Here is a 23,751-nt window from a genome sequence, read left to right on the forward strand (position 1 = left end):
CTACCATTAGGTATTATCAAGTATATATTAAGTAACTGTGATATTTTTTGGTGGTTTACACATGTAATTCTAGTCATTGTGATATGCATGAATTTGTTAAGTCGCACTACAGAGCTTCATGATGAAACACGAAGGATACAGCATGCTCACCAAAACCGTGCTGACCAAAACCACACACAACCTGTGTGATGGACTTCCATTTAGTTAACTTATTCTCTGATAACATTCAAGACTGCAGGTCTGCAAGACTACCGTCTTTAAGACTGCATGGCACCTAAACTATAACCGTATATAGTTCAGCCACCCATTTGGGGATCAGTTCTTCAGGATGACAAAAAATACAATCAGGAAACAGTGGTGAAGTGGGCTACAAATTAATGGAAACAAAAGCCAGCTTAATTTCTCACACATTTTTGCATAAACCTTGAAACTTTAATACTTCCTTTGTTCTTGCCACTTTTCTTTCCTTTTATGGCCTCATTTACCAGAGGTACAAACAATCTTCTCTATCACTGTATCTAGCCATCTTTGGAAAACTTTAATGCTGATATAATAAAAACCAGTAATGTAGGTTTCTTTTAACATAACCTATTATTTCCTAAGTTATGGAAATATGGAATGGGAGAAGAAAGAAGCTGGTTCTTTCAATGTTTGTTTATATGCTATTTAGGAAGGGGAAGATCAAGTTTTGCATTAACACAGAATGCAAATTTTGCATTAGAGAAAGCCCATTAGTTTCAGTTCTGGCATGCAAGCATAAATGAAAGCAACATTTTTGTCCTTATCCATTAATTAAATCTAGGGAATATTAAATTGCTATGCTATGTGTAGCTCAAAGAGGCAGCCCAGTGAGCAGAACAGTGTCACTGAGCACTTTGTTTGCTCTGAAGCTATATGCAAGGTAATTGGCCCGCTAGTACACCGATGGCCAAAGTCTGCGGCTAAAGGACATGCATAATAATGGACTTCTGCTTTAATCTTTGTTTTAATGTAGGCACTCATTAAGATCTCTTTTTACTACCCAACTGTTTTTTTGATTTTGTTTTTTTACAAAATGCATGCAAAAGTTATCCTCAAATTTTTAAAATCAATAGGTTTGAAATTACAGAGCTGTCACCTAGAGGCTGATGGACAGCCATCCATCAGTATGTTCAGTATTCTCCCTCTAGCTTCATCTGCCTCAATAACAGTATTTACCAAGTGCTTACATGGGATATATCAACACACAGTGAATACTGGAATGTATCCATACTTATAAACACATACACACAGGAACTCCTATGGGGCTTTAGCTTAATGTTTCAAAAGCTCACAAAAATTAAGAAAAACACATTATTTATAAAGGCAAGCTCCACAAAAATGTTTCTTTTGCTCTTTTTAACTTATCATTTACCTTCTTTAAAGATTTTTCTACTTCTTTAACACAAACATAACATGAATAAAATTAACCTTCTATATTTACTCACAATTCCTACAGAAGGTTGAGCCTACACAATGTAGCTTAATTTAGTTTTAACATCAACCAAAATGCCCACCACCAGGTGGCGTATGTATTATTTACGAGACGAGTATTTCATGATCTTTCTTTCTGATTTAATCCTATGCTAGTTTTTAAATCATTTACAGTACAATTGTTGAAAAGTCAGTATCTTGATATATTTTAAAAGCATAATTATTTTTAATTCACAATGGCTACATAAAACAAAGAAAAAAGAAGAGAAGAAATAGCAAAGTCACTTTTCAGGGAAGATCAGGATATAGGAAATTAACTGACATAAAACATAACTGACATAAAACAGCAGCTAAATTACAGAAGCACTATTTTAAAATGAATGCAAACTTATGAGTTTGGATTCTTTTCAGTCTTTTTTTTCTTTTTCATTAAATCAGCTGAATATTTTAAATAAGTAGCAGTACTATGGTCATGATTATTATCTCAGCCCCCACAATTTCAAGTTAATTACAAAAATTCAAATAATAGAATCTTCAAATGAGAATGAAAATGTGGCCAGAAATAAAAGCTAATAAAACTAGATTTTTTGATGAACACTGATATAGAAAGAAATTAGGTTTGCCCTCTTTAAGATATGTTTTAGTCAACATATTGTAAAACATTGTATTCAGATATCCTTTTGAAGGTCTCAGAAAAGAGCTCACATTTATTTACTGCATATTCAATATTCAGCCTATTGTGTCATGCGCTTTATTCAAATGTGCTTATGGCCTCTAACCTGTTTCACGAAAAATGTAAGTGATTTCACACACACTGGGTTTCTAGGCTTCAGATACACTTTATCACTTTAAAGGGGAAAGAAAAAGATAGCAGAGAAGAGAGAGAATGGAGAGATTGGGAGTCTGGAATCTGGAAAGAGTTTGGAAACGTGAATTTCATCTGTCCCCAATTGGTTTTTAATTCAAACTCATCCAGCAACCACCTTTTCACAGAAAATATACAGCAAAGACAAGGAAGCTAGTTGTGGCATATTACATGATCATTTATTCTTACTTGTGAATACTTGTACATTTTAAATTCATGTTAAGATATGCTAAAAGTTTAGCTTTAGAGAAGATTTAGTAGCATAACAGGACTGTCAAGATGCTGGTAAATTAATAGAGCATACAAGACCAGGTCATGTGCCTTCAGCAGTTTTTAGTAGAAAGCAGAGAAAGACAAGTAGTTCCTTTATACAGCGTTGAATACCAAGTTGTAAGCTCAGACATGCTAAAAACATAAGACCCAACAGACATATTAAATGCCAATGGTCAGCACAAATTAGCTTTTCCATTGTGAGAATCTGAAGAGCAGAAAGCCTAACAGGGAGGGGGGGGGAAAGTGTAGAAGGGACATAACACCTCTTCAGTGATGATTAAGCATAAAATTTACCATCCATTCATTACGTTCTACATTACTGAAAGACCAAGTACCAGGCCAGCAGCCCTGGAACTGGGGAGCATAAATGTGTTAAGTTTGATCAGCATACTTTTCTGGTCTTGTACTGTAATTATTTTCCCCAAGCTTAAAATCTACTGCTGGAATTTTTTACCAGTGGTTTCAATACAGTCCTACAAATCTACTTCAAGGAGTAAGAATGATGTGATTTGAACATAGCAGTCTGAAAGACGTAACTCACTCCTGGACCATTAGCCTAACAATTATAAATGGTACAAAATTAAATACAGGACAATTTCTCAGTATCTGGCCTCACAGCCACCAACACTAGATCTCTTTTAATTAATATTTAATCTTTTAATTTTAATTATAATTTAAAATTTGAATTAATATTTAATTAACTCAATTAATATTTATGAAGACTGGAAGAGCTGTATTGTGTCTTGATCAAATATGTAGGTGACATAAAACTAAAAGGAAAAAGATAGCACTCCATATAAGGGAACTGCAACGTCAGAGAAACACTAGGGAATCAAGTAGAAAACAGCTGCATTTCTGGGGTATTTGCAAATATATGTATGTACATATAAATATACACACACATAATTCATATGTGAATATGAACATACATGCACATACACTGTTAAAATACAGCTTTGGGACAAGCTGAGTCAGTCTACAGCTTGCAGACTCTTGAGTAGAAAATCTTACAAAGAAATCTGGAAAAATAAATGAGATAATGTAACACTAAGAAAAAGATTGGGGGTTAATAATAAAGCCCTAGTAGGGAAAAAAAAAAAAAAAAAAAAAAAAGACCCTGACCCCAATAAAAGTTTATGAAATCCAGACCTTGGGATTATGCTTTTGGGCATCATCTGGATACAGTAACACACAGACAGACCACAGAGACAGGAAATAAGATTATTTTAACTGAATGGCAAGCCAAAAAGAGCAGAACTTTTTTTTTTTTTAAGTCTGGAAAACGTAGATTTTTTTTTTCCCTCAGACCAATGAGACATTGCACCAAAGGTCATCAGCATCATTAGAAACATTTATCACATAAAAAGCCTAAATTCTCTCAACTTAAAAGTTCTTAATTTAAGCAACTATATCCTCAGTTGGATACCAGAAGCACAAAGTGATGCGAATGAGTATTACATTATAGTTCAGTAGAAAAATCAGTGTACTGAAGATCAAAAAGTAAAAGGAAAGCACACTCTTTATAGTCCTTTCCATGTTTCTATAATTTTGATCTCTTTGATACTGTGGTAATGGTACTTTCTAAGTAGGGAGATTACATGAAAAAGATGCTGATGGAAAGCCTTTTGTAGTTGAAGTAGATGCCTGCTGCACCAGTAAAGTAGCAGACAAAGCAACTCAGATATAAAGACACCAAAATAGCCTAATCAGGAAGGGTATGTAAGCATTTTGTAACACTGTAACATTAAGAATAGCAAAAACAAGTAACAAGTATTTTGTAACACAGCTAAGCCTACACACACACACTTCAAAGGGGAAAACACAGACTTGTAGTACGCTTGCACAAATGAGGTAGAAGAAATCATCTGCAAGCAGAAAAATTTGCATGAAGGATGGAGGGTGTAGAGCATGCAGAAAAGATGTCTCATGAAACTAAAATTATCCTGCAGAAGTTTTTTTTTTTTTTTTTTTTTTTTTTTTTTTTTTTTTTTTTTTTAAGGAACTGTGTGATAGAACCAAAGTAATCCTGCAAATAAGTAAGAAGGATGCTTGGCAAAACCCAGAACTCCATGTCCCCCTAAAAAGATGAACAATGCCAGAAACAGATAAGCTTACTCCCTTTTCATTCGAGGATGGGGTAAGAAGCATAAAACACTACGGACAGGGGAGAGCTGCCCACGTCATTTCCAGCTTTCCTTGCTAAAGAGCTCTCTAGCCTGGTCACTTTGATTTCTGTGACTACAACCATCAAGGACCACGCTAACTATAAGCAACAGTACAAACTACATGGTACAGGCTCCATGTTGCACTCCCACAGCTAATTTACAAGGTCATTAAGGGCTAATTCTTTGACTATGTATTGAAAATAAATGACAGGGATTAAGAATTAACCATTGGTAATGTTCATTGTTAATGAACATCAATCTAGTAAAGCGTTATTTTGATGTTTGCAACTGGCCTAATTTTATCAGTTCTCTAAATACTCCCATCACAGCAATTTCTAATTCCCTGATGCATACATAAATACATAGATTTATAGATACACATGCATCTATTCAGTTGGAATATTTTCCATCTTACATGTCGTCATGACTGGAAAACTCTTGAGGAGTTTACCATCAGGTTTAAATAGTCCCTTAAAATATTACTAGAAGTAATTATGTTCTTTTTAAATGTTTGCTCCAAAGAAAAATCTGAGTAAGAAACTCTGGAAACTGAATATCGGCGCAATGACTACTTCAGCAGCATATCAGGCAGACGGGCATGCAAATAGGAGGAGCTCTACTCTTCAGAAATATGAACCGAGTTTAAAAACAATGATTCCAATCCACCTCAAAGCAAAGTAAGTCACATCTGTTTCTAACTGAAAAATAAAATGCAGAAGTAAAACATACAAATAGTTGAAATTTCATTACTATATTATTATGAAATAATGTGTCTTGCTTACTTTATTTTGTTTGTTAACTGGGTCAATATGTTGTCAGGATAATTTTTAGCCTTAGCCCATAAAGTCTGAGCTGAGTTTAACTGACAGAATACAGCATTTCAGCATTGTTGAAAGGTAACATGAACATATGCCCTGATACTCTGTGCATGCCCTGGAGCAGTACGTGAGAAGGATATTGCTTATGTGTAGCAAATGCCAACCCCGAAGAAGAGCACGCAGCATGTACCAGGAAGAAACGGCTGAGGTCTTGGCCCAGGACTGAGACCTTATCATATCATTAATTAGTAAGTGGTGCAATTCAGATCTATCATTTTATCTATCAAAATGCAGTGTAATCTCTGCCTGTAATCTCTGTCAGCAGATCTTTAAATGCTTCAGAATACTTAATTTTCTACAGTTAACATTTCTAAGGTCAACTTGACAACCATAAAATAAACTTGGAATACCACAATAATACTTTGTATTTTCCTGTAGGTCAGCTGTTAATCCAATGGATGATGCAGGGCTGTTCTCATCAGTTATGTATTCTTGGCTTTCACCTTTAATGATGAAAGGATACAGACACAGTATCACTATGGATAGCTTACCACCATTATCATATTATGACAGTGCAGATCCAAATGCAAAAAGGTAGCACTACTTCAATTCTACTAAATTATTACTGTAAGATTTCTATTTATGTGATGTTCCAGGGTTAGTCGTGATCAGAAATACATGCAAAGCACAATAAATACAATATACATCAGCTGCTCTTATCTGCAAAACGATCTGTGCTGTTTCCACTGTTTTACTTAGTACCTGATACTCAGAAAATAATAAAATAAAAAGGTATGACCAGCAGAAATTAGAAGAAAAGAATAGGTAGGAATTGTGCATAAGATACAGAAAAACAAGAGAATAAACCTAAAAACAGAAAAAAAGCTTTACTCCATCCCTCTCTAAACATTACACAAGAGGCCATCCCCACCCCTAAAATGAAAAAGGATGTGAAGAATCACAAAATCAAGCAATTTGTCTCTTCTGCCAAATTACTGTTTGGACCTAATCAAAAAACCAACAGAAGCTGAAAGGCTTTTGTCTAAGTTGAATCAGGCCCCGATACTCTGATCCTGACTGGTATGAAAACTGAATACAGTTAAATATTTTAATAATCATGATACTACATGTCATCATATTACATATATAATCACACCTAAATGTTCATAGACCATGAGGTGGAGTCAGAATGCTCAGATATTTACAACATTGAGCCAAACACACCGCAAAAGCTTTCTAAAAGGACTACCGAGTTTTACATGTAATGTTAACAACCCCACAAAGTTCAGTTTCTAGTGCTGGAAAGCGATATTCATTTCAGCTTAATATAAGCATTCTGTGAATTCACCCCAGGGGTTAAAAAATACAACGATTTCATCTTGTTCCACTATGGTCTACTTTTAGCTGAATAATTAAGACTGTCTGTCCTCATGAAAAAAAATTCTCAATTAATCTTTCATTTTAATAATTTCCTAGGGGAGCCATTTTGCATAATGAATTCTTTTCATGAGATGTTGCTCTCTGGAAAAGTTCTCTGTATATTACTTCTAAAGATGTCTTTAAATGAATGGATTGACAGAGCAAGAAGATGAATTCTATTACTTAAGCAGTTTCCTACACAAGTGTCTTCTGAATTTTTAGGACTGGAAGAAATAGCATCAAACTTTTCAGTTTTAAATTGGTAAATTTACTTATTTATTTACAGATTCCGACGCCTTTGGGAAGCAGAGCTTGCAAGCGTTGGGCCTGAAAAAGCTTCCTTGGGCAAAGTAGTATGGAAATTTCAAAGAACAAGATTTTTGGTGGATATCGTAGTAAATTTAATTAGCATTATATTTGCTGCTTTAGGACCTGTAAGTTGAATTCATATTTATGAACAATATTACAAATAGGTTTCTTATATTTTGATGCGAGTTAAATATTTTTTTAAATAATTAAAATATTTGAAATATTCAAAATGCCATCTATTTTTATAAAGGTAAATTGTATCACCCAGGAAGGAAAATTAAGATGAAATGTACTAGTCATTCTTTTTTCTGTAGAAAAACATTATCCTGAGCTAAAATTCAAGGTTTGCTTATACAACTGTTAAACAGCAAACACAGGAGCCAAACTTGTGATGAATGAATAACACCAAAATTGGCGAATGTTGTCCCAAAACATGCTCCAATCTGTTAATTTTTCCTTTTTGGTTTACCTTCATTTTTCCACAGATGTATTTGCAGAATTGTTACAATGTTATAGTATAGAAACAGATAAAAATGGAGTCAATTTCCTGTATTTTCATGTTTTTAGAATCTGATCAATTAACATTAACTTCGAGCACTAAAAAAGACAAAACCATTTGTTCTACTTTCTCTTATCCATATACCTATCTCCTCTTGCATGCGAACAGAGACAACACAGAGACTACAGCAGAAAAGACTCTGTCTAATTTTCTCAAGTATACGAAAACAAAATATGTGCTCCATTGCTTTACACCGCATCGTAACACCTTAGCTATAAAAACCCTATGTTGTTAAATTGATACAAAGCCCCTTGTGTTCAATCTCCAACTCACATGAAGGTTTAACTCTGTAACCAATGGTGGAAGCATCTGCAGAACCAGTTTCTTTGCCTTTGCAGCACCTCTGTCTTTTTGCACACTTATGTAACTGAGAGAAAACAGCAAAGAATGACAACAAGCAAAATTTTTTCCTCATTTTTCTTTTTCAAAATTGTCAGTCCTTATTTGCATCGTATCATTAGCATGTTTTCTAGTTTAAAGATTTGATCTTCAAAATGTACACAAGCAGGGATGCTATTCCTGCACTGTCCCTGCACTCTCTCTTTTTTGCCTGTAACTAGTTCAATTGAAAATTGCCATGACAAAAAAAAAAAAAAGAAAAAAAGAAAAAAGAAAAAAAAAAGAAAAGAAAAAGCAGGTCTTGTTGCTACAATGGAATATTCTTATTATAGTCAAATTAACTACATCTTTTGAATCAAAAATAAAAAATACAGGTGATTTTTGGTCCATTAAAGAAATTTCCAAAAAATTAAAAAAATTATTCTTCCCACCTTCATTGCATGTAATGAGAGGAGCTAGCAATTGCCCCGAGCAAAATGAATCTATTTCTTTGTGTTTTTCATAAAGCAATGTCTCATGCTATATTACTGAGATCATTATTTTAATCTTGTGGTATGCAAGCCATGAGCAAAAGCTGGTATTTTACAGTAAACCTAAGAAGATTTCTAACAAGACAGAACATGAGTTTCTAGTATTAGATTCAAGACCAGTGAAGGCTTCATTCACGCAGATTCTCCATATTCAATGCATGACTGAACAGTAGGACTCAAAAGCAATTTTTAAATATTAAAGTACAGAATTTTTCACAAAGACTCCAGCAGCAGTTTTTCCTTAGTCTGGAAAGGGTCTGAGTCCTTTCTCTACTACTATGTATTTGATGTCCAGCTCTTCAAAGGCACTGAAGTACTTACCAGTTATAGAAATCAGTTGCAGTAGGCAACTTAAGTATAGGGTTTACTTTTCATTTCTTTGGTGAGTTAATACAGATTTGAGAAGTGCTTGAGATCAAGGAAATTTAACTCAAAAAAGTCAGAAAATAACAGACTAGAACAATCATTCTACTACATATAACTTTTTAAAACCTACTTTTTATTAATACATTAAAATAGATTTATCTAATATTTACTATAATTATTTAAGTTCTGATACGATTCTTTTATTAAAGCTATATAGTGCTATTACTTACGACATAATTCACAATGCCTCTGTAATTCATCACACTTGAAAAGCAGGAGTAAAACTCATGGGAAAAAGTATGTTTCAATAAATTTCATACTCATTACTCGTGGAGCTGGGATCAGGGCTGAAGACTTCTATTAAAGCCATTCTGCACTGATTCATTTTTCCAGTTTCAAAATCTTTTAGCACGTTTTACTCTGCAGTTAACTTTCACTGGTAGCTTTCTTATGTAGAATAATGATTGTGCTTAGTACCAGCTTACAACTAGCTATTAACCAGACAAAATGAAATATATGCATCCTTCCTCGGGTTAACTGATCGGTGTTCTGCCGTGGAAACAGAACGCATGCACGAAGCACAGCTTAGCTGCCTGAGAGCATCAGCCAGTGCCTTTGATTAATGAGTAAGAAAAGACAAAGCCACAGCACGCCTCCTTTGCCACCCTAGCAACAAAGTCATTTCTGTGGCTGTATTTCCCAGAGTTCAATAACTGCTATTCTTCTCAGTCACTTCATGGATCTACTCTTCCCTACAATGTCTGGAAGAATCTAAATAAAAATGCCTTTGCAAGAAATAAATGTCCTTTTCATGCTAAAGTGAAGGATGTTCAATTCCTGGCTCTTGCAAGTAGGAAGAATCTGTAAGGAGCAAATCAACAGACTGCCACTTCCGCTATCCGGATGCAGTTAGTGCTCAGATGCAGTATCACGCAGAAGCCTACACAGAGTAAAATTTGTAATAATTTAGGCTTAATATACCACTCTTAGTATCACACTGTATTATACAAAGGACTCTGAAAAACATGCAAATTTTTTCAGTTATATTTAACACCATACATTATCAAATTCTAAAGAATAGCTGAAGACTGATTAAAGTCCTTACATAGTGATTACTGATAGTAACAGCTCAGGTATAGACGCTGTATCTACCCATACATACTGTCACTTTGAAATGGAAATTTCTTCTCCAAAGGAGAATGGAAAGAATATATTCTCAGGGAACACTTCAAAGATCCCTTGTTTGGGAAGTGTGAATGCATTTTTTCACTACTTACCCAACCTCAGCCAGTATGACTTGGCACCAGCTTCCAGCCATGACTACGCCTCCCTGCCGCTGCGAGGCGAGAGGCACGACTTGCGTAGCTGCCAAGTATGGAGGAGGGAGTAGGTGATCCTTCAAATGGCTCCAAGGCAAACCAGTGTCTAAGGACTCACAGAAATTACACTCAGGGCTGTTCTTAAAGTGAACTTCCAAAGGTATATTAAGCCACATACTAGCAATGATCTATTTTTGGAATTTTTCCCCCTACAAAAACATCAGATGCAGTCATCTAGTGAGGTTAAAACCAAAGTCCACTGAAGTCAGTAATGACAACTTCTATGAGCTTACATAGATAAAAGAAGAGTTTGGTCAGTGAAATCTTATTTACAGCACTTCTGAACTGCTGAATAATTGACTTTGCAATAGAATTATATGCTATAAATGCTTTTGACACATTTTCCCTCTAATTTAAACAGCATATTTGGTATCATGATAAAGCAGTACTGCTCCTGATTTCATAGCGATAAATTTTCCAAAGATTAAAAAATAAGAAATGAATCACGAGCAAAATTTAAAATATTCTGAAATTACTTTGCAGACCGTGATCATTCATAAAATTCTACAGCACAGCGCAAGCACCTCAAAAAACTTTGTTAAAGGAGTCGGACTCTGCATGGCACTATTTTTTGCTGAATTTTTTAAAATAATATTTTGGGCATTGGCATGGGCCATAAACTACCGTACAGCTATACGATTAAAAAACGCAATTTCTACAGTAGCATTTGAACATCTACTGGAATTTAAGTCTTTGACACATGCTTCTGTCGGTGAGGTAAGTCCTCATAAACAAATGCTATAGTTCACCTTTGGGTTATTTTAAATTGATTTTGTGAAATGCTGAAAAGATAAGTCATATTCACTTAAATCTTGCACTAATAAACAGTAAACAGCCAGGTGACCCTGCAAATCATAGGGCTACAAAACTACTATCAATTTAATTTTTTCAAAAATTTTTTCCTTAAATGAAGAATTATGCATATAATTATTGCTCTTCATATATCTCTGTATTTTTTGCAGGTCATCAACGTACTTTCTCATGATGGTTATCATATGTTTGAAGCAGCCATATTTTGTCCCCTGCCAATGAATGTGCCTATCCTAATTATCATTTGCACAGTCTATGCCTGTCTTATTCTTGGTCCCACAGCTCTCACAGGCACATTTGTTTATATCATATTTATACCTCTACAGGTAAAGTGAAACATCTTCTAATTGCTTTATATTCACATTGACTGATAGTAACATCAACACTGGGGTTTTCAGAAGATAACATAGGCTCATATTTTATGTGGAGTGTGTGCCTGTCTCTGAGGAGCTCCAAAAAATTCTAGCTTTAAATCACCTCTAAATTTTGAATCTAAATAAAAAAAATGACAGTTCAAGTCTAGCTCTCAGTGAATCCATAGTAACTCCATTTTTGTGAAAGCAGAATTCCATTATCTGTGACTTCTGCGATAAAGACTTCCAATTTCATTGTAATAGAAATATATATCTACTATGGTAGTATTGGCTTTTATATTCATGTTGCCACATAAGCAGTGTTTTTTTGAAAACTAGAAAGCATATGATTGGAAGAAAAGATAAGGACCAAATTTCAGGTACAGTGCTCAGAGGAGAACACTTCTTCAGCTTTACATCACTGTACAACCAAAAATATTTTGCAAGAGTAACAAAAAAAAAAAGATATTAAGATTTTCTTTATTAAAGAATGTATCATATATAAAAATAGTTCATAAAGCTCCTCAGTGAGCAGTAGAAAGAGAACTTCATTACTTAATATGAAAATACATCTCCCTTATTTTTACTAAGAAAGGCAGCATTAATATTATTTAATCAAATATTCTTTAGCTTGCCTAGCATTTATATGCACTTTGCAGCATTTCTAAAGTTTCCACTTGAATCCACAATGACTGTGTCAGCTAAAGCCAGCGAGTCACAGGCTATGAATCAAGCTTTGCACAGTAATAAAAAGGGATTTGTAAGACAGGCAGCATTGTATGATTTGAATACAAATATTTGCCAGGCTAGTTATTAACTGCTATATTTGTGTCAGACCAATTAATCCTATGTGAGCCATTTCCACAACCACGGTTGTGGACATCTAAGGTATCAAATGGCCATCGAAGGCACCATGGACCCTTACGCTAGTTATCCGACCAACCCTTCAGACCTTTCCTCCTGCTCAGCCAACAAGAAGGTGCAGGGTAAATAACTAAGACATTTGTGGAAGTTATAGAAGAACTTCATGTGCAAAGTTGTTCTTCATATTTCAGAAGTTCTCCATTTCTTGTATGTTCTTAAAGCAAATTGATGTTTTATATTAATAGGTAGTTACTATTATATATATGTATATTTAACAAAAGCCAATCTTTATTTTTGGTATGCACTTACTAGTATACAATGTAGGTATAAAAAGGTAATCTTGACTGATCTGCTTAGGGACCGAGAGACTACTGTAATAGGTAGCAAAATGTAATAGTAGCCTCAAGAATAAATATTCTACAGGGAATTTGGAAACATATATGCTTGAAAATATAAACTTCAACAGAGATCACAGACCAGTTTAAGAAGGGTGGCCTGTGGTTTTTAACGTATTTCTATTTTATTATATTCACATGTTCAAGCAACTCTACTTATGTTCATTATTTGTCAGATATTTCTGCATTAAGGGAATGTTCTAACAAGATTTTTACAACTTGATTGCAGATAAAGATGGCTAAATTCACAACTGTATTCCGACAAGCAGCAATTTCAGTAACTGATAAGCGTGTGCAAATAATGAACGAGATTTTAACATGCATTAAATTGATTAAAATGTATGCTTGGGAAAAGTCTTTTGCGACAACAATCAAAGGTATAGAAAATTATGATTTTAAAGTAGCATACACGTTTGTAATCGTGGTTTTCTCTCCAGTATCACGAATTCACAGAGACAGTATATATTATCACAGAGAGGATACAAAGAGAACAGTAACATAAAATAAAATAAATAAATAGTCAAAATACATATTTTCAGCATTTCTGAATTTTACTTATTCAGATTTTATTAGTATTTTCTTTTTTTTAAGACGGAAGATGCACATTGAATATTTGCCTTATTATAAAAAATATTATTTATAGCCAGAGTTAATGTCCATTCATGCATGCAATTCTTGCCAATAATCACTACTTCAAAAAGCAGGATCAGTAAAGGAACGTTGCCACATTGAATGATTTGCTCTTAATATAAGAGTTTGTCTTGTATGATGCTGTTCATATTACAATATTTAAAAATTTTTGTATTTCGCAGGTGTAAGAAATATGGAAAAGAAGCTACTGGAAAAAGCAGCATATATACAGAGTATAAATTCTGCTCTGACACCTATTGTATCAGCACTGGCTACTGTCCTGACATTTACTTTACATACCATTTTAAAGCAAGAACTAACTGCATCAGTTGTACGATTTCTTATTTCTTTTTTTCAACAGATATTAGCTTTTTAACTTTGGAGTGTTCTTTTGTTCTGTTTTTACTATGGCATTTTAAATTCATGTACTTATTCTTGAGATTTTTACTAAAGGATAGCTCTAAAATAGAATTGGCTTAATTCTTTTACTGTGCAGCTTGCATGTAGCTACCAAGCATGAGTGACTACTGTTAAATACTGCAAGATAAATATGCAGTTGATAAATGAAGGTTGTTACTAATTGCAGCACATTCTAAATGAAGATAAATAGTTTTCTTGAAGAATTTAAAATATACATTTTTTTTTAACAGCAGAAAAAGAATGGACATTTGGGATCATTCATCATCCACAGGTTCTTCAGAGGTTTAAGCTCTGATCAGTGTAATATTCTATACTGCAAACAGCAAATATTCATTCCTTTTAGAAATCAGAAAGCAGATAGAACACTGAAGCAACAAAGGACATTTTAATAGAAAAAAGAAAAAAATAACGCATAGGGAGTTTAACTGAAAAAAAACAGGAACTCCAGTATAAGAATGAGGATTTATGTGAAAAATAGTTACAAAAACAATGAACTAGAAAGATTTTATTTAATTCAGAAGACAGCATACAATATTTGATATGTTATGGGAAAATGACATAACATGAATTTCAGTTTAACCCATAGAAGAGACTTATTATTTGTGTAGGACTGCAATTCTGGCTGCTTCCTGAAATTCTGTCACACCTGAATTACACATATTCATAAGCCAGATCAATTTTTTGTAACACAGTAATTTAAACTTTCAAATATAACTCGTGCTCTGGGGATACCCAATCTGAGACATCTTTAGAAGGGATTGATATTCAAAAGGTATGGAACACAAAACCTTTCAAAAATCAATTTCTTGAAAATATTTCCAATTTAGTACCTCACAAATATTGCAGAAAATGCTGGCCTTATATTTTTCTATGATATTGATCAATCCTTGGAAAAGAAAATGTACCAACCACCTGCTCTTAAAAGATTACATCCATCCAAGATTACTTGAGGAATTAACTCAAAAATGGTAACACATTTCTGTTCTACATAAATTACACAGACAGGAATGTATGAAAATTGGAAGAAAAGCTCGTTAAGTAGAGGCCATCAATAACAAATCAGTAAATCTGATTCCAGTCCTAGAAAGACACTAAATTCATTTAGTAGGGATGAAATGAGGTCTCACTTTGATGTCAGTAGCAGCCAGATGCTTGCCAACACCAGGAGCAAATCTGATTGATTTATTTAAAGGAAAGGCAGAGAATACTAAGGAAAGCAGGGCATTGTGCATGATTTACTTGTATTTCAGTGAAATTTTTGATAAAACATCACATAGGCAGCTTGTGAGCAAGGTAAAAAATGTAGCTTCTCTGGAAATATAATAAAATGGCTAGAGAATTACCTGGAAGGAAGAGTTATTGTTAATAGATCAAGTGCTTCCCTCATCTAACTTAACCAAATTCAGTGATGTTAAACCAAAGAAGAATTTGCCTCAGGGAATACACGTCATCATATAGTAATGTTCCAAAAATCTCAGTGAAGGGATGCATTTCTTTAAATAAGGAAGATGCATTTCTTTAAATAGACAGCACAAATGAACAGTATATATTTATCCTCCCTCACTATTGTAAAACGCAAATACAACTTTCTTTTCAGTGTTTATTGGAAATGGTAATCTACCTCCTCTATTTCCTTTGCAGGTTTTTAGTGTGATTGCTATGCTTAATGTAATGAAGTTCTCAATTGCAATCTTACCATTCTCAGTGAAAGCAGCAGCAGAAGCTAAGGTTTCTCTAGAAAGACTGAAGGTACATCCTAGTTTTAATATATGTGACAGATTTTTTACGTTATAGTCTATAGGTTACTTCAGGTCAAGAGTTTTGTAGACCTACTTCCCAGATTAGGTCAGTGAGGTTTTTTTCTAATAAGTATCATAATAAGGCTTTGATAGAAGCTAAAGGAAAATTGCACTTTTTTGGGGTATCTAATTCCAAAGAATGAATTCTATTCATACATTTTTGGAGATGTTTCTGATATACGCATGCAATTTACATACGTATCTACAAACACAAATATATTGATCAATTAGTAATTTCTGCTGCAGTACATGTAACATACTCTTTCCACTGCAGGGAAAACAACTTTCTGTATTGATGATGTTGATATATTAGATTGTTTTCACAGAATCTTTATCATATTTGACCATGATGGAAACAGAAGTCATATCTGTACTGATTTAACAAAGAGCTAATCTGTTTTTTCATCTTTTACTAAATAGCATTCTTAACTACATTTCTCTTATTTTAGAAAATTCTTGTAACTGAAATACCTCCTATTTATGTAAGTAATCTGAAAAATTCAGAAAATGCCATAATAATGGAAGATGCGACATTATCTTGGGAACAGTTGAATAACTACAGTGAAAAAAGAAATGGAGATAACACAAACACAAAGGGTGTCCATAAAAATCAAGCGAAACAAGGAACAGTACTTTCTTGCTTGAAGCCACCATCTCAGATACTGCCTAGAGATGCAGGAAGAGAGAATGGCACAACCACCATTTTGCAGCACTTAAGCTTTACTGTGAAGAAAGTAGGTACATCTTAAAGAAACTATACTAACATAATATCCCATAAGGATTTGGACTTCTGGCTCGCCACCCAGTGCCAGTGCTTTTCATTGCCCTAAAAAACAGCAGGTCGTAAAATCTGACTGGCCTTTCCCCTCCCTGCATTTCCTTCAACTCTTTCTGCTAAGGATTTCTCTCTGATGTACTTAATAGGATTAACAATATTTAAGTATTATTATTATTTGATAAACATTAGAAACTTGGAAACTTGGATCAAGGTCCTATTTTTCCAGATGCTATGCAAGAATAGGATATGATTGATCAAGTTTAGTAGCATGTTTGCTTTTTACAACTGTGGACAAAAAAAGAAATTTTAAACAGTTATCTCAACGAAATATCATGTTCTTATGCTATGTATTCCACACACCAAAAACAGACTTCAGAAAGACTCATGTCATTGCATTAATTCAAATGTCTTAATATATTCACTTAATTTTTAGAGTTTTTTTTAAACTACTTAAAACATTTTAGACTTTGTCTTTGAGAGTGTAAAGACAGGATAGGAATTATTTTTATAAATGCAGCTTAGCTATTTTCAGATTATGCCTCTTTTTTAGGGAAAGATTGTGGGTATTTGTGGAAATGTTGGAAGTGGAAAGAGTGCAATAATATCTGCTATTTTAGGACAGGTATGTACATCACTACAGAGTAACATTTTCCTTTTATTTTCCTGATGTGAAAGACATACACAATTGAAACAGTTCTATGTGAGCGCAGGACGTATATGGTTACTCACATTTGCTTCTTTAAAGTGTGGTTAAGTACTACTAATTAAATTGGAAAGGGCAAATCATTCACTATCAACTGCATCAATGAACATAACGCTGTTTCAGAAGACTCTTTTCTATTGTTTTGTTTCCTGATGTTCTGAGAAAGATTGGGACAGGCTGTCAACTTCTGAAACAATAGCTGAACGACGATAATCAACTACTGAGGATTTTCCATATGAGATTTTGGAGTAGATCTAATTGATCCTCATATATTCTGTATGGGAAAAATATATTCAAATAAGAGACACAGGAAAGAATTCACAAGGCAATAATTAACACTACTTTCTAGTAGTATTAGTACGTAACACTAATATAACATTAATAATTATTACAATTACTGATACCTAAGATGATCTACAGCACTCATGTTCCTGCACTTCTCAGGCTATTACCAAAAAGAAAAAAAAAAAAAAAAGCCATGGAAGACCAAAGAGAGCAGTGCCAATAATCCTGTGACACTGGCTGTGACCATTGGAGACAAGCAACAAGAAAGGAGGGAATGAGGGAATGAGAGGAATGGAAAAGAGAGCCAAAAACGATATGGCCTGCAGGCTGCTATTTGCCCTAAACTAGCAAAAGCTGCAAACTACAGCCTAAGAGGACTGGTTACAAATATTTCTATACAAGTTCAGGGTCGTCTTTAGTGTCTTTTAAAATTTCTGGGTTTTTATATTGCAATGTACTTAAATTCAAGATTAGTGCAAAATAGCTTGATCTACTAATTCTCCAGTATTTCAAGTCACATTATAGTGAAGTCAGATATATATTAATCATACAACAATAGAAAACACTATCTTAAGCACTAAACTGCTGTTTCAGATGAACCTCTGTGATGGGACTGTAGCTGTTGATGGAACATTAGCATATGTATCACAGCAAGCCTTTATATTTCATGGAAATGTAAGAGAAAATATATTATTTGGAGAAGAATACAATGAGCAAAGGTAAATGCCAGACTACCACCATCTCTGCAACCCACAACCTCTGACAATTAGACTTAAAAAGCCATTACATATTCATGAATTTGTTGCTACTTTTTGAAATACATAATCAGAACAAATATCTGAACTTATGTTTGTCACCCCATGGGCTGAGGAAACAAAGCTGATAACTGACTTCCACTATCCCCTTTATTGTTGTTCACTCATGCTGGAAAAACAGGCATCATATGGTCATATATTTAATAGACCAGGAGAAGCTAAAGGTATTTAGTTTTTTCTGCATGCTGAACCTTTGGATTCATGCTGTAGCCATTAACACCAAATACAATTTCCCAAGGTGTTAACTCCTGAGTCACCACTAGAAAGAGGTATCACACACTTAAAGGCAGCATTTTATCTTTGATACTCTCAGTCTCCACATAATGTAGTTTTCCAAACATTTCTTATACATGGAACTTGAGCTTTGCAATCTGAGCAATAATGTTTAGCAGTTAAATTGTTTTTATATATCTAAAAGCAATCAATTCATAAAACACTGGATATTTTCAGTCTTCTGGTCTTGCATTCACAAAATTAAATATTGCACCTTATTGCTACTGCTATGTAGTAGTGTACAAACTTCAAATGCAACAGCATACATTCTCTCTTCTCAAGAGAGAAGAAAACTGCATTAAATTTGCCATTAACTAAACAACAAAACATCCTAAAAAATTCAAAATGAGTTCTCAAATTATTAACTAATACTGTACAACCACAGTGTTTTACTTGTAAGATAATTCTGCACAGAGTTCTTAAAATTTGCAAGTTTCCATTTGCTTTCCTAATACTTATCCCTGATAATATCTCATTCCCCCAAAAGTCTTGACCATTAAGAAATCTGCTCTTCATTGTTCCAAACACTGGGTGTGTGTGGGGGGGGGGGGTGGTTTCTAAGAAAGAATGTAATTTGCTTATATGTCCACTCAAGCAGTGCTTACAGATCTAAACCAAAGTAAAAAGAGGATCCAGAGCAGCACAGTGAAAAAACCCTCAATACAGCTTTGGATTAGGTAGGACACCCATGCCACTCAGGCGGCATCACGCAGTTACCAGCCTGGCTTCCGAAACAAATGAAAATTGTGGGGGTTATAGGTAACAACTCAAATACATCTGGCTTTAAAGCTATCTAGGATACTCAATTCCACAGTGACAGAGACTCATTTCCTTAAATTTCTACCTCCCACAATTCATATTTTAAGGATGTTTTACATTTCCAGAGCAGAGTTAGAAGTTCTTAATGTTAATCAGAATGAGATCCAGGGATAAGCATACTGATAATATGTTATCAGTCAAGTCCAAGAAATCCTAAATGAAATCTCATGGCAAATCAACAAGTTGCTGGCTAACAAGTGAGGTCAGAATTTCAGATCCAGTGATCCTTGCCTAAAATGTAAGCTAGATAGTACAACAATATATATCTTCTCATAAAGAACATCATAGTGAGAATTAGAGACAGGTCTGACAGTATGATACAGCTGCAACTTTACGCATTGAAAACAAGAGAGCAGTTTGAAGGACTCAACCATACACCTGTACAGTTCAAAACACTGTTTTGAAACGCAGATGCAACAATTAATAAAAATGCACAAGGTTTTATTCAGATGATGAGAAATAAAAAATGCTAAACTTTTTACTTTCAGATACAATTATGCAGTAAATGTATGCAGCCTAGAGTCAGATATGAAAACTCTTCCTCATGGAGATATGACTGAAGTAAGTATTACTACACATACTAAAAATCTAAATGTGATTGAAATAAGTATTACTATACATGCTAAAATATAAGCAATTACATTGCCATTTAAGAAAAAAGGAGGTGGAAAAAAAGAGATACAAGGAGAGCTTTTAAGATTCTTACATTTCTGTGAATAAAACTATATCATGTTCTCACAAACAAAAATGGTAAAACTGAGTAATGATACAGAGAGAGGTTGACTTGTGTCTTTATAATAAGAAGCTCTTGTTAGCAGTCTCATGAGGATGATTGTTTTCTCTTCTGCTGTTTCAGTGTTTCCACGGATTTGCTTGGTTACTGCAGTCATTTACAGTTAACTAACACGGGGCAGTGCCTCAGCTGGGGTAAACTAAAGTGAATGAGGCTATACTGTATTATAACTGCTAAGTATCTGTTACTGAATGCTGAGATTGGTTCTTTCCAAATGGTGAATTAACTGATGAATTTTCTCCTTTTGGCTTTCTGTTCATATTTGTAAGAATCTCAAATGTTTTGAGGTTAGTCTTAATTTTAAGTGACTAACCCTTGGTCTGCATTTAGGGATTCAAAATGCAGATGAAAAATTTTACAGTAGAAAATTATAATATGATTGATTAAACTAACTATTCAACAGGCATGAATTTCAGATGATGTCATTGCTTCTAATCATCACAGCAAATACTAAGCTGATCAGTCACAAAATCAAGTACCAAGTAGTACCACCCATAATCATTTTGCTCCCCTTGAGATTTCACCTTTTTCTTTCAGAAATTGTGGTGGAATGAAAACAAGTTTCAGCACTGGAGATATCTATCTGTCAACTTATAATAGGTCAGTTATTCACTGACCTGACCTGTTCTGAGAAAGGCCTTTTCCTTCCACTAGCTAGAGAAGTAGCTGTCAGCGGGAAAGATATCTAAACAAAGTTAAATAATTTTCTACTCCTTTGAGGGAGTCTAATTTCTTTAGGTGTCTGTTGAGGGAAAACTCTTGATTACATGCTTCCATTCTTATTTCTGTTTTGGGAAAGACACAGGTTTATATCCTTCAGAAAGATCTGGGATCAAACGCTGTACTGAATCCAGAAAACTGTTAGGTTTGGCTGGATTAATATCATAAAGAATTTTTCTACTCAATTTCTGCCCATTTTCCTTTTACCAGTTATTTGTTGACCATCTCTGTGAAAAGTACTGATTCTCTGAAACATTTTGAAGCGTACAAGAAAACTCATGTGCTGCAGCTAAAGCAGATATAAGAACTATATGCAAAGTATTAGTAAACATGCAGCAGTTTGCCTGAGTAATAACCAGTCTGAGGAATGCATTGAAAGAATTTTAAATGTAAGGTACTTCTATACACAAAAGATCCCCCCATACTACCTTCTTCACTGTTAAGATAGTTCATTAGTAGCTTCAGACAGGTTCACTCTTTTTTTTTTCCAGATTTCACTACAATGAAGAGACATTCTGCTACAAACCTTCATTTTAGTGACTCCTGGACTGAAAAGATGTGATAACTGAAGTAACTAGAAAGACATGAAATTAAGGTCTAAATTTGCTACAAACTCCCAGAAGTTTCAGGGACATGTCAATCAGGTTATGCCTATCTCACTGTGAGGGAATCCTTTCTTATAACCATAACATTACTAAAATTACCAAAGATCAGGAGACACGTGATGGAGCTTCTTTTTTTTTTTTTTTTTTTTTTTTTAATGAATGTGCAAAAGTCAACAACTGCAATACAGTAACACACACACACAGAAGAGTCACAGAATCAAGCCTCACAAAGTTTGTGAAATGTGATGCATCTTCTTAGTGGAAAGCTAAAACTCTTCTAGGTAAGTAAATCCTCACCTGATTGAGAACAAAACCTTATAACAAATGGAAATCAAGGACCAATGCAATTGATAAATGTAGAGCTATCGTCTATAATACTGTGCTTTGTACTGTGTCTGTCCTCTGATTATGTAGTTATATTTTCCTATTTAAAGATAGGAGAAAGAGGTCTCAACCTTTCTGGTGGCCAGAAGCAAAGGATCAGCTTAGCCCGTGCTGTTTATGCCAACAGAGATATTTATTTGTTGGATGATCCCCTATCAGCAGTCGATGCACACGTTGGAAAGCATATTTTTGAACGATGCATAAAAGAGGCCCTTAAAGGAAAAACAATACTGTTAGTAACTCATCAACTACAGGTAAATTTTTTAAAAAAGTTTAGCTTTCACTTATGAATATTGTGATATAAAAAGTATATTTTATAAAATAGTAATATGCAAGTAGGTAAACTAGTATATGCAAGTAAGTGTTTTACACTTGTTTCATTTGATTTCAGAGTTTTCTTTTTGCCCATAGAGGCTGGAAACATGGGGTGGCGTTTTTTCTTAAAAAAAGAGAAAGTGACTTTCAGGAAAGGGTGGAATAAAACAGATGGCCATGAAAGACAGTTAGCAGATGTGTAAACATCTTTAAATGCTTTTTTCAGAGTACAAATACTTTGAAAGGTAAATCGTTAAATGGAAAGCAACTTCATCTTTTGAAAACTGAATAATTCAGCCACTGTTCTCAACAAGGCAAAACCAAGACTCAAAATGAGAGCGAGTATCTACTACTACCATTTCCTATGTGGGCACCTTCGATCATTCCAAACATTCCAGAGGCTTAAAACACGTTGCCTTTGCTGACAGCTGTTTTCTTTTTAACTTATATGCTAGCTTGACCTGATTCTCCCTTTGTTCCCAACATGATCCTGGACTCTGAAACTTCCAACCTGAGTGGACAGGCAGCCCCAAATTTGCATTCAAACAGACACACCCCCAATGCTGGCTGACTCACAGCAGAAGCCATCACCCCAGCAATATATTACGATCTCAGCTTTCTCAGTACTTCATTGAAGCATAGGTGTTTAAGTTCAGAATTACACATGGAATTTCTCCTCTCTGCCTAACAACAGCTCTGGCCACGAAGAACAAGCAGCAGCCAGCTTGCTTTGTCACCCCTCTCAGAATCTGACATACAAGATTGTTGGAAGGCAGAAAACAAGGAAGAGTGGGATGAAATCATGCTTCTTTTTTGGCAGTCTAAGAGAAATGTTGAGACCTTGGAGCTATAGCTGATATCATTTGGCTGTACTAAACTCAGTTCTATACAGAATAAGCACTAGGAAAGCACAGTGAGAATAGCTTCTTTGTCATTATTTCTCTCAACTGCCTTCACTATTTATTAAGCACAATCTAATGAAAGAGCAAGAATATGTTGGTTAGAAGGACAGATATGTTTTGGTGGAATTCATCTTCTCTGTTTTCATCATTTAGGCTGAATCTTTACAACAAAATTGGTTATATTGGAAAGCTGGTTAAAAACTTTAATGCATATAGTTGTGAAGCACAGATAAGAGCATAGACATTTACATGATGGTAGCAAATGATCACCAAACTGCTGAAATTTTCTGAGCTGTGAAATGAAAATTGCTAATTTTCATCATACCATTTGCAAGTACTAGATATTTGCATTTATTTCCACGCAATTGCAATAATTACAGAATTAACTTTACATTTATAAAAACATAGTATTTAGAATTCTGTGATGAAGTAATCCTATTAGAAGATGGAAAAATATGTGAAAGTGGAACACACAAAAATTTGATACAGAAGAATGGACACTACGCTCAGCTGATTGAAAATCTTCATATGGAGCAAGCAAAGGTAACAGTTATCCTTTCATATTATATACACACCACTATTTCCATGCTTTAGAGAATGGCATTTCAAGTTTC

The 23,751-nt window shown here is 34.3% G+C and overlaps 1 protein-coding gene across 1 annotated transcript in view; it reads left to right on the top strand.

The window, feature by feature from the left end:
* Positions 1-5,319: 5,319 nt before the first annotated feature.
* The window catches only part of LOC134146429 (ATP-binding cassette sub-family C member 12-like), a 35,229-nt gene continuing 16,797 nt past the window's right edge, over positions 5,320-23,751 (top strand). The window contains 15 exon segments of the mRNA XM_062586851.1: positions 5,320-5,432; positions 6,012-6,167; positions 7,279-7,426; positions 10,958-11,191; positions 11,437-11,610; positions 13,126-13,273; positions 13,709-13,857; positions 15,588-15,695; positions 16,195-16,479; positions 16,838-16,957; positions 17,074-17,145; positions 18,106-18,230; positions 19,907-19,979; positions 21,971-22,174; positions 23,546-23,680. Coding sequence (XP_062442835.1) covers positions 5,320-5,432; positions 6,012-6,167; positions 7,279-7,426; positions 10,958-11,191; positions 11,437-11,610; positions 13,126-13,273; positions 13,709-13,857; positions 15,588-15,695; positions 16,195-16,479; positions 16,838-16,957; positions 17,074-17,145; positions 18,106-18,230; positions 19,907-19,979; positions 21,971-22,174; positions 23,546-23,680 — 2,244 coding nt within the window.

Source organism: Rhea pennata, chromosome 13 (assembly GCF_028389875.1).
Source record: "Rhea pennata isolate bPtePen1 chromosome 13, bPtePen1.pri, whole genome shotgun sequence".
Lineage (NCBI taxonomy): Eukaryota > Metazoa > Chordata > Aves > Rheiformes > Rheidae > Rhea > Rhea pennata.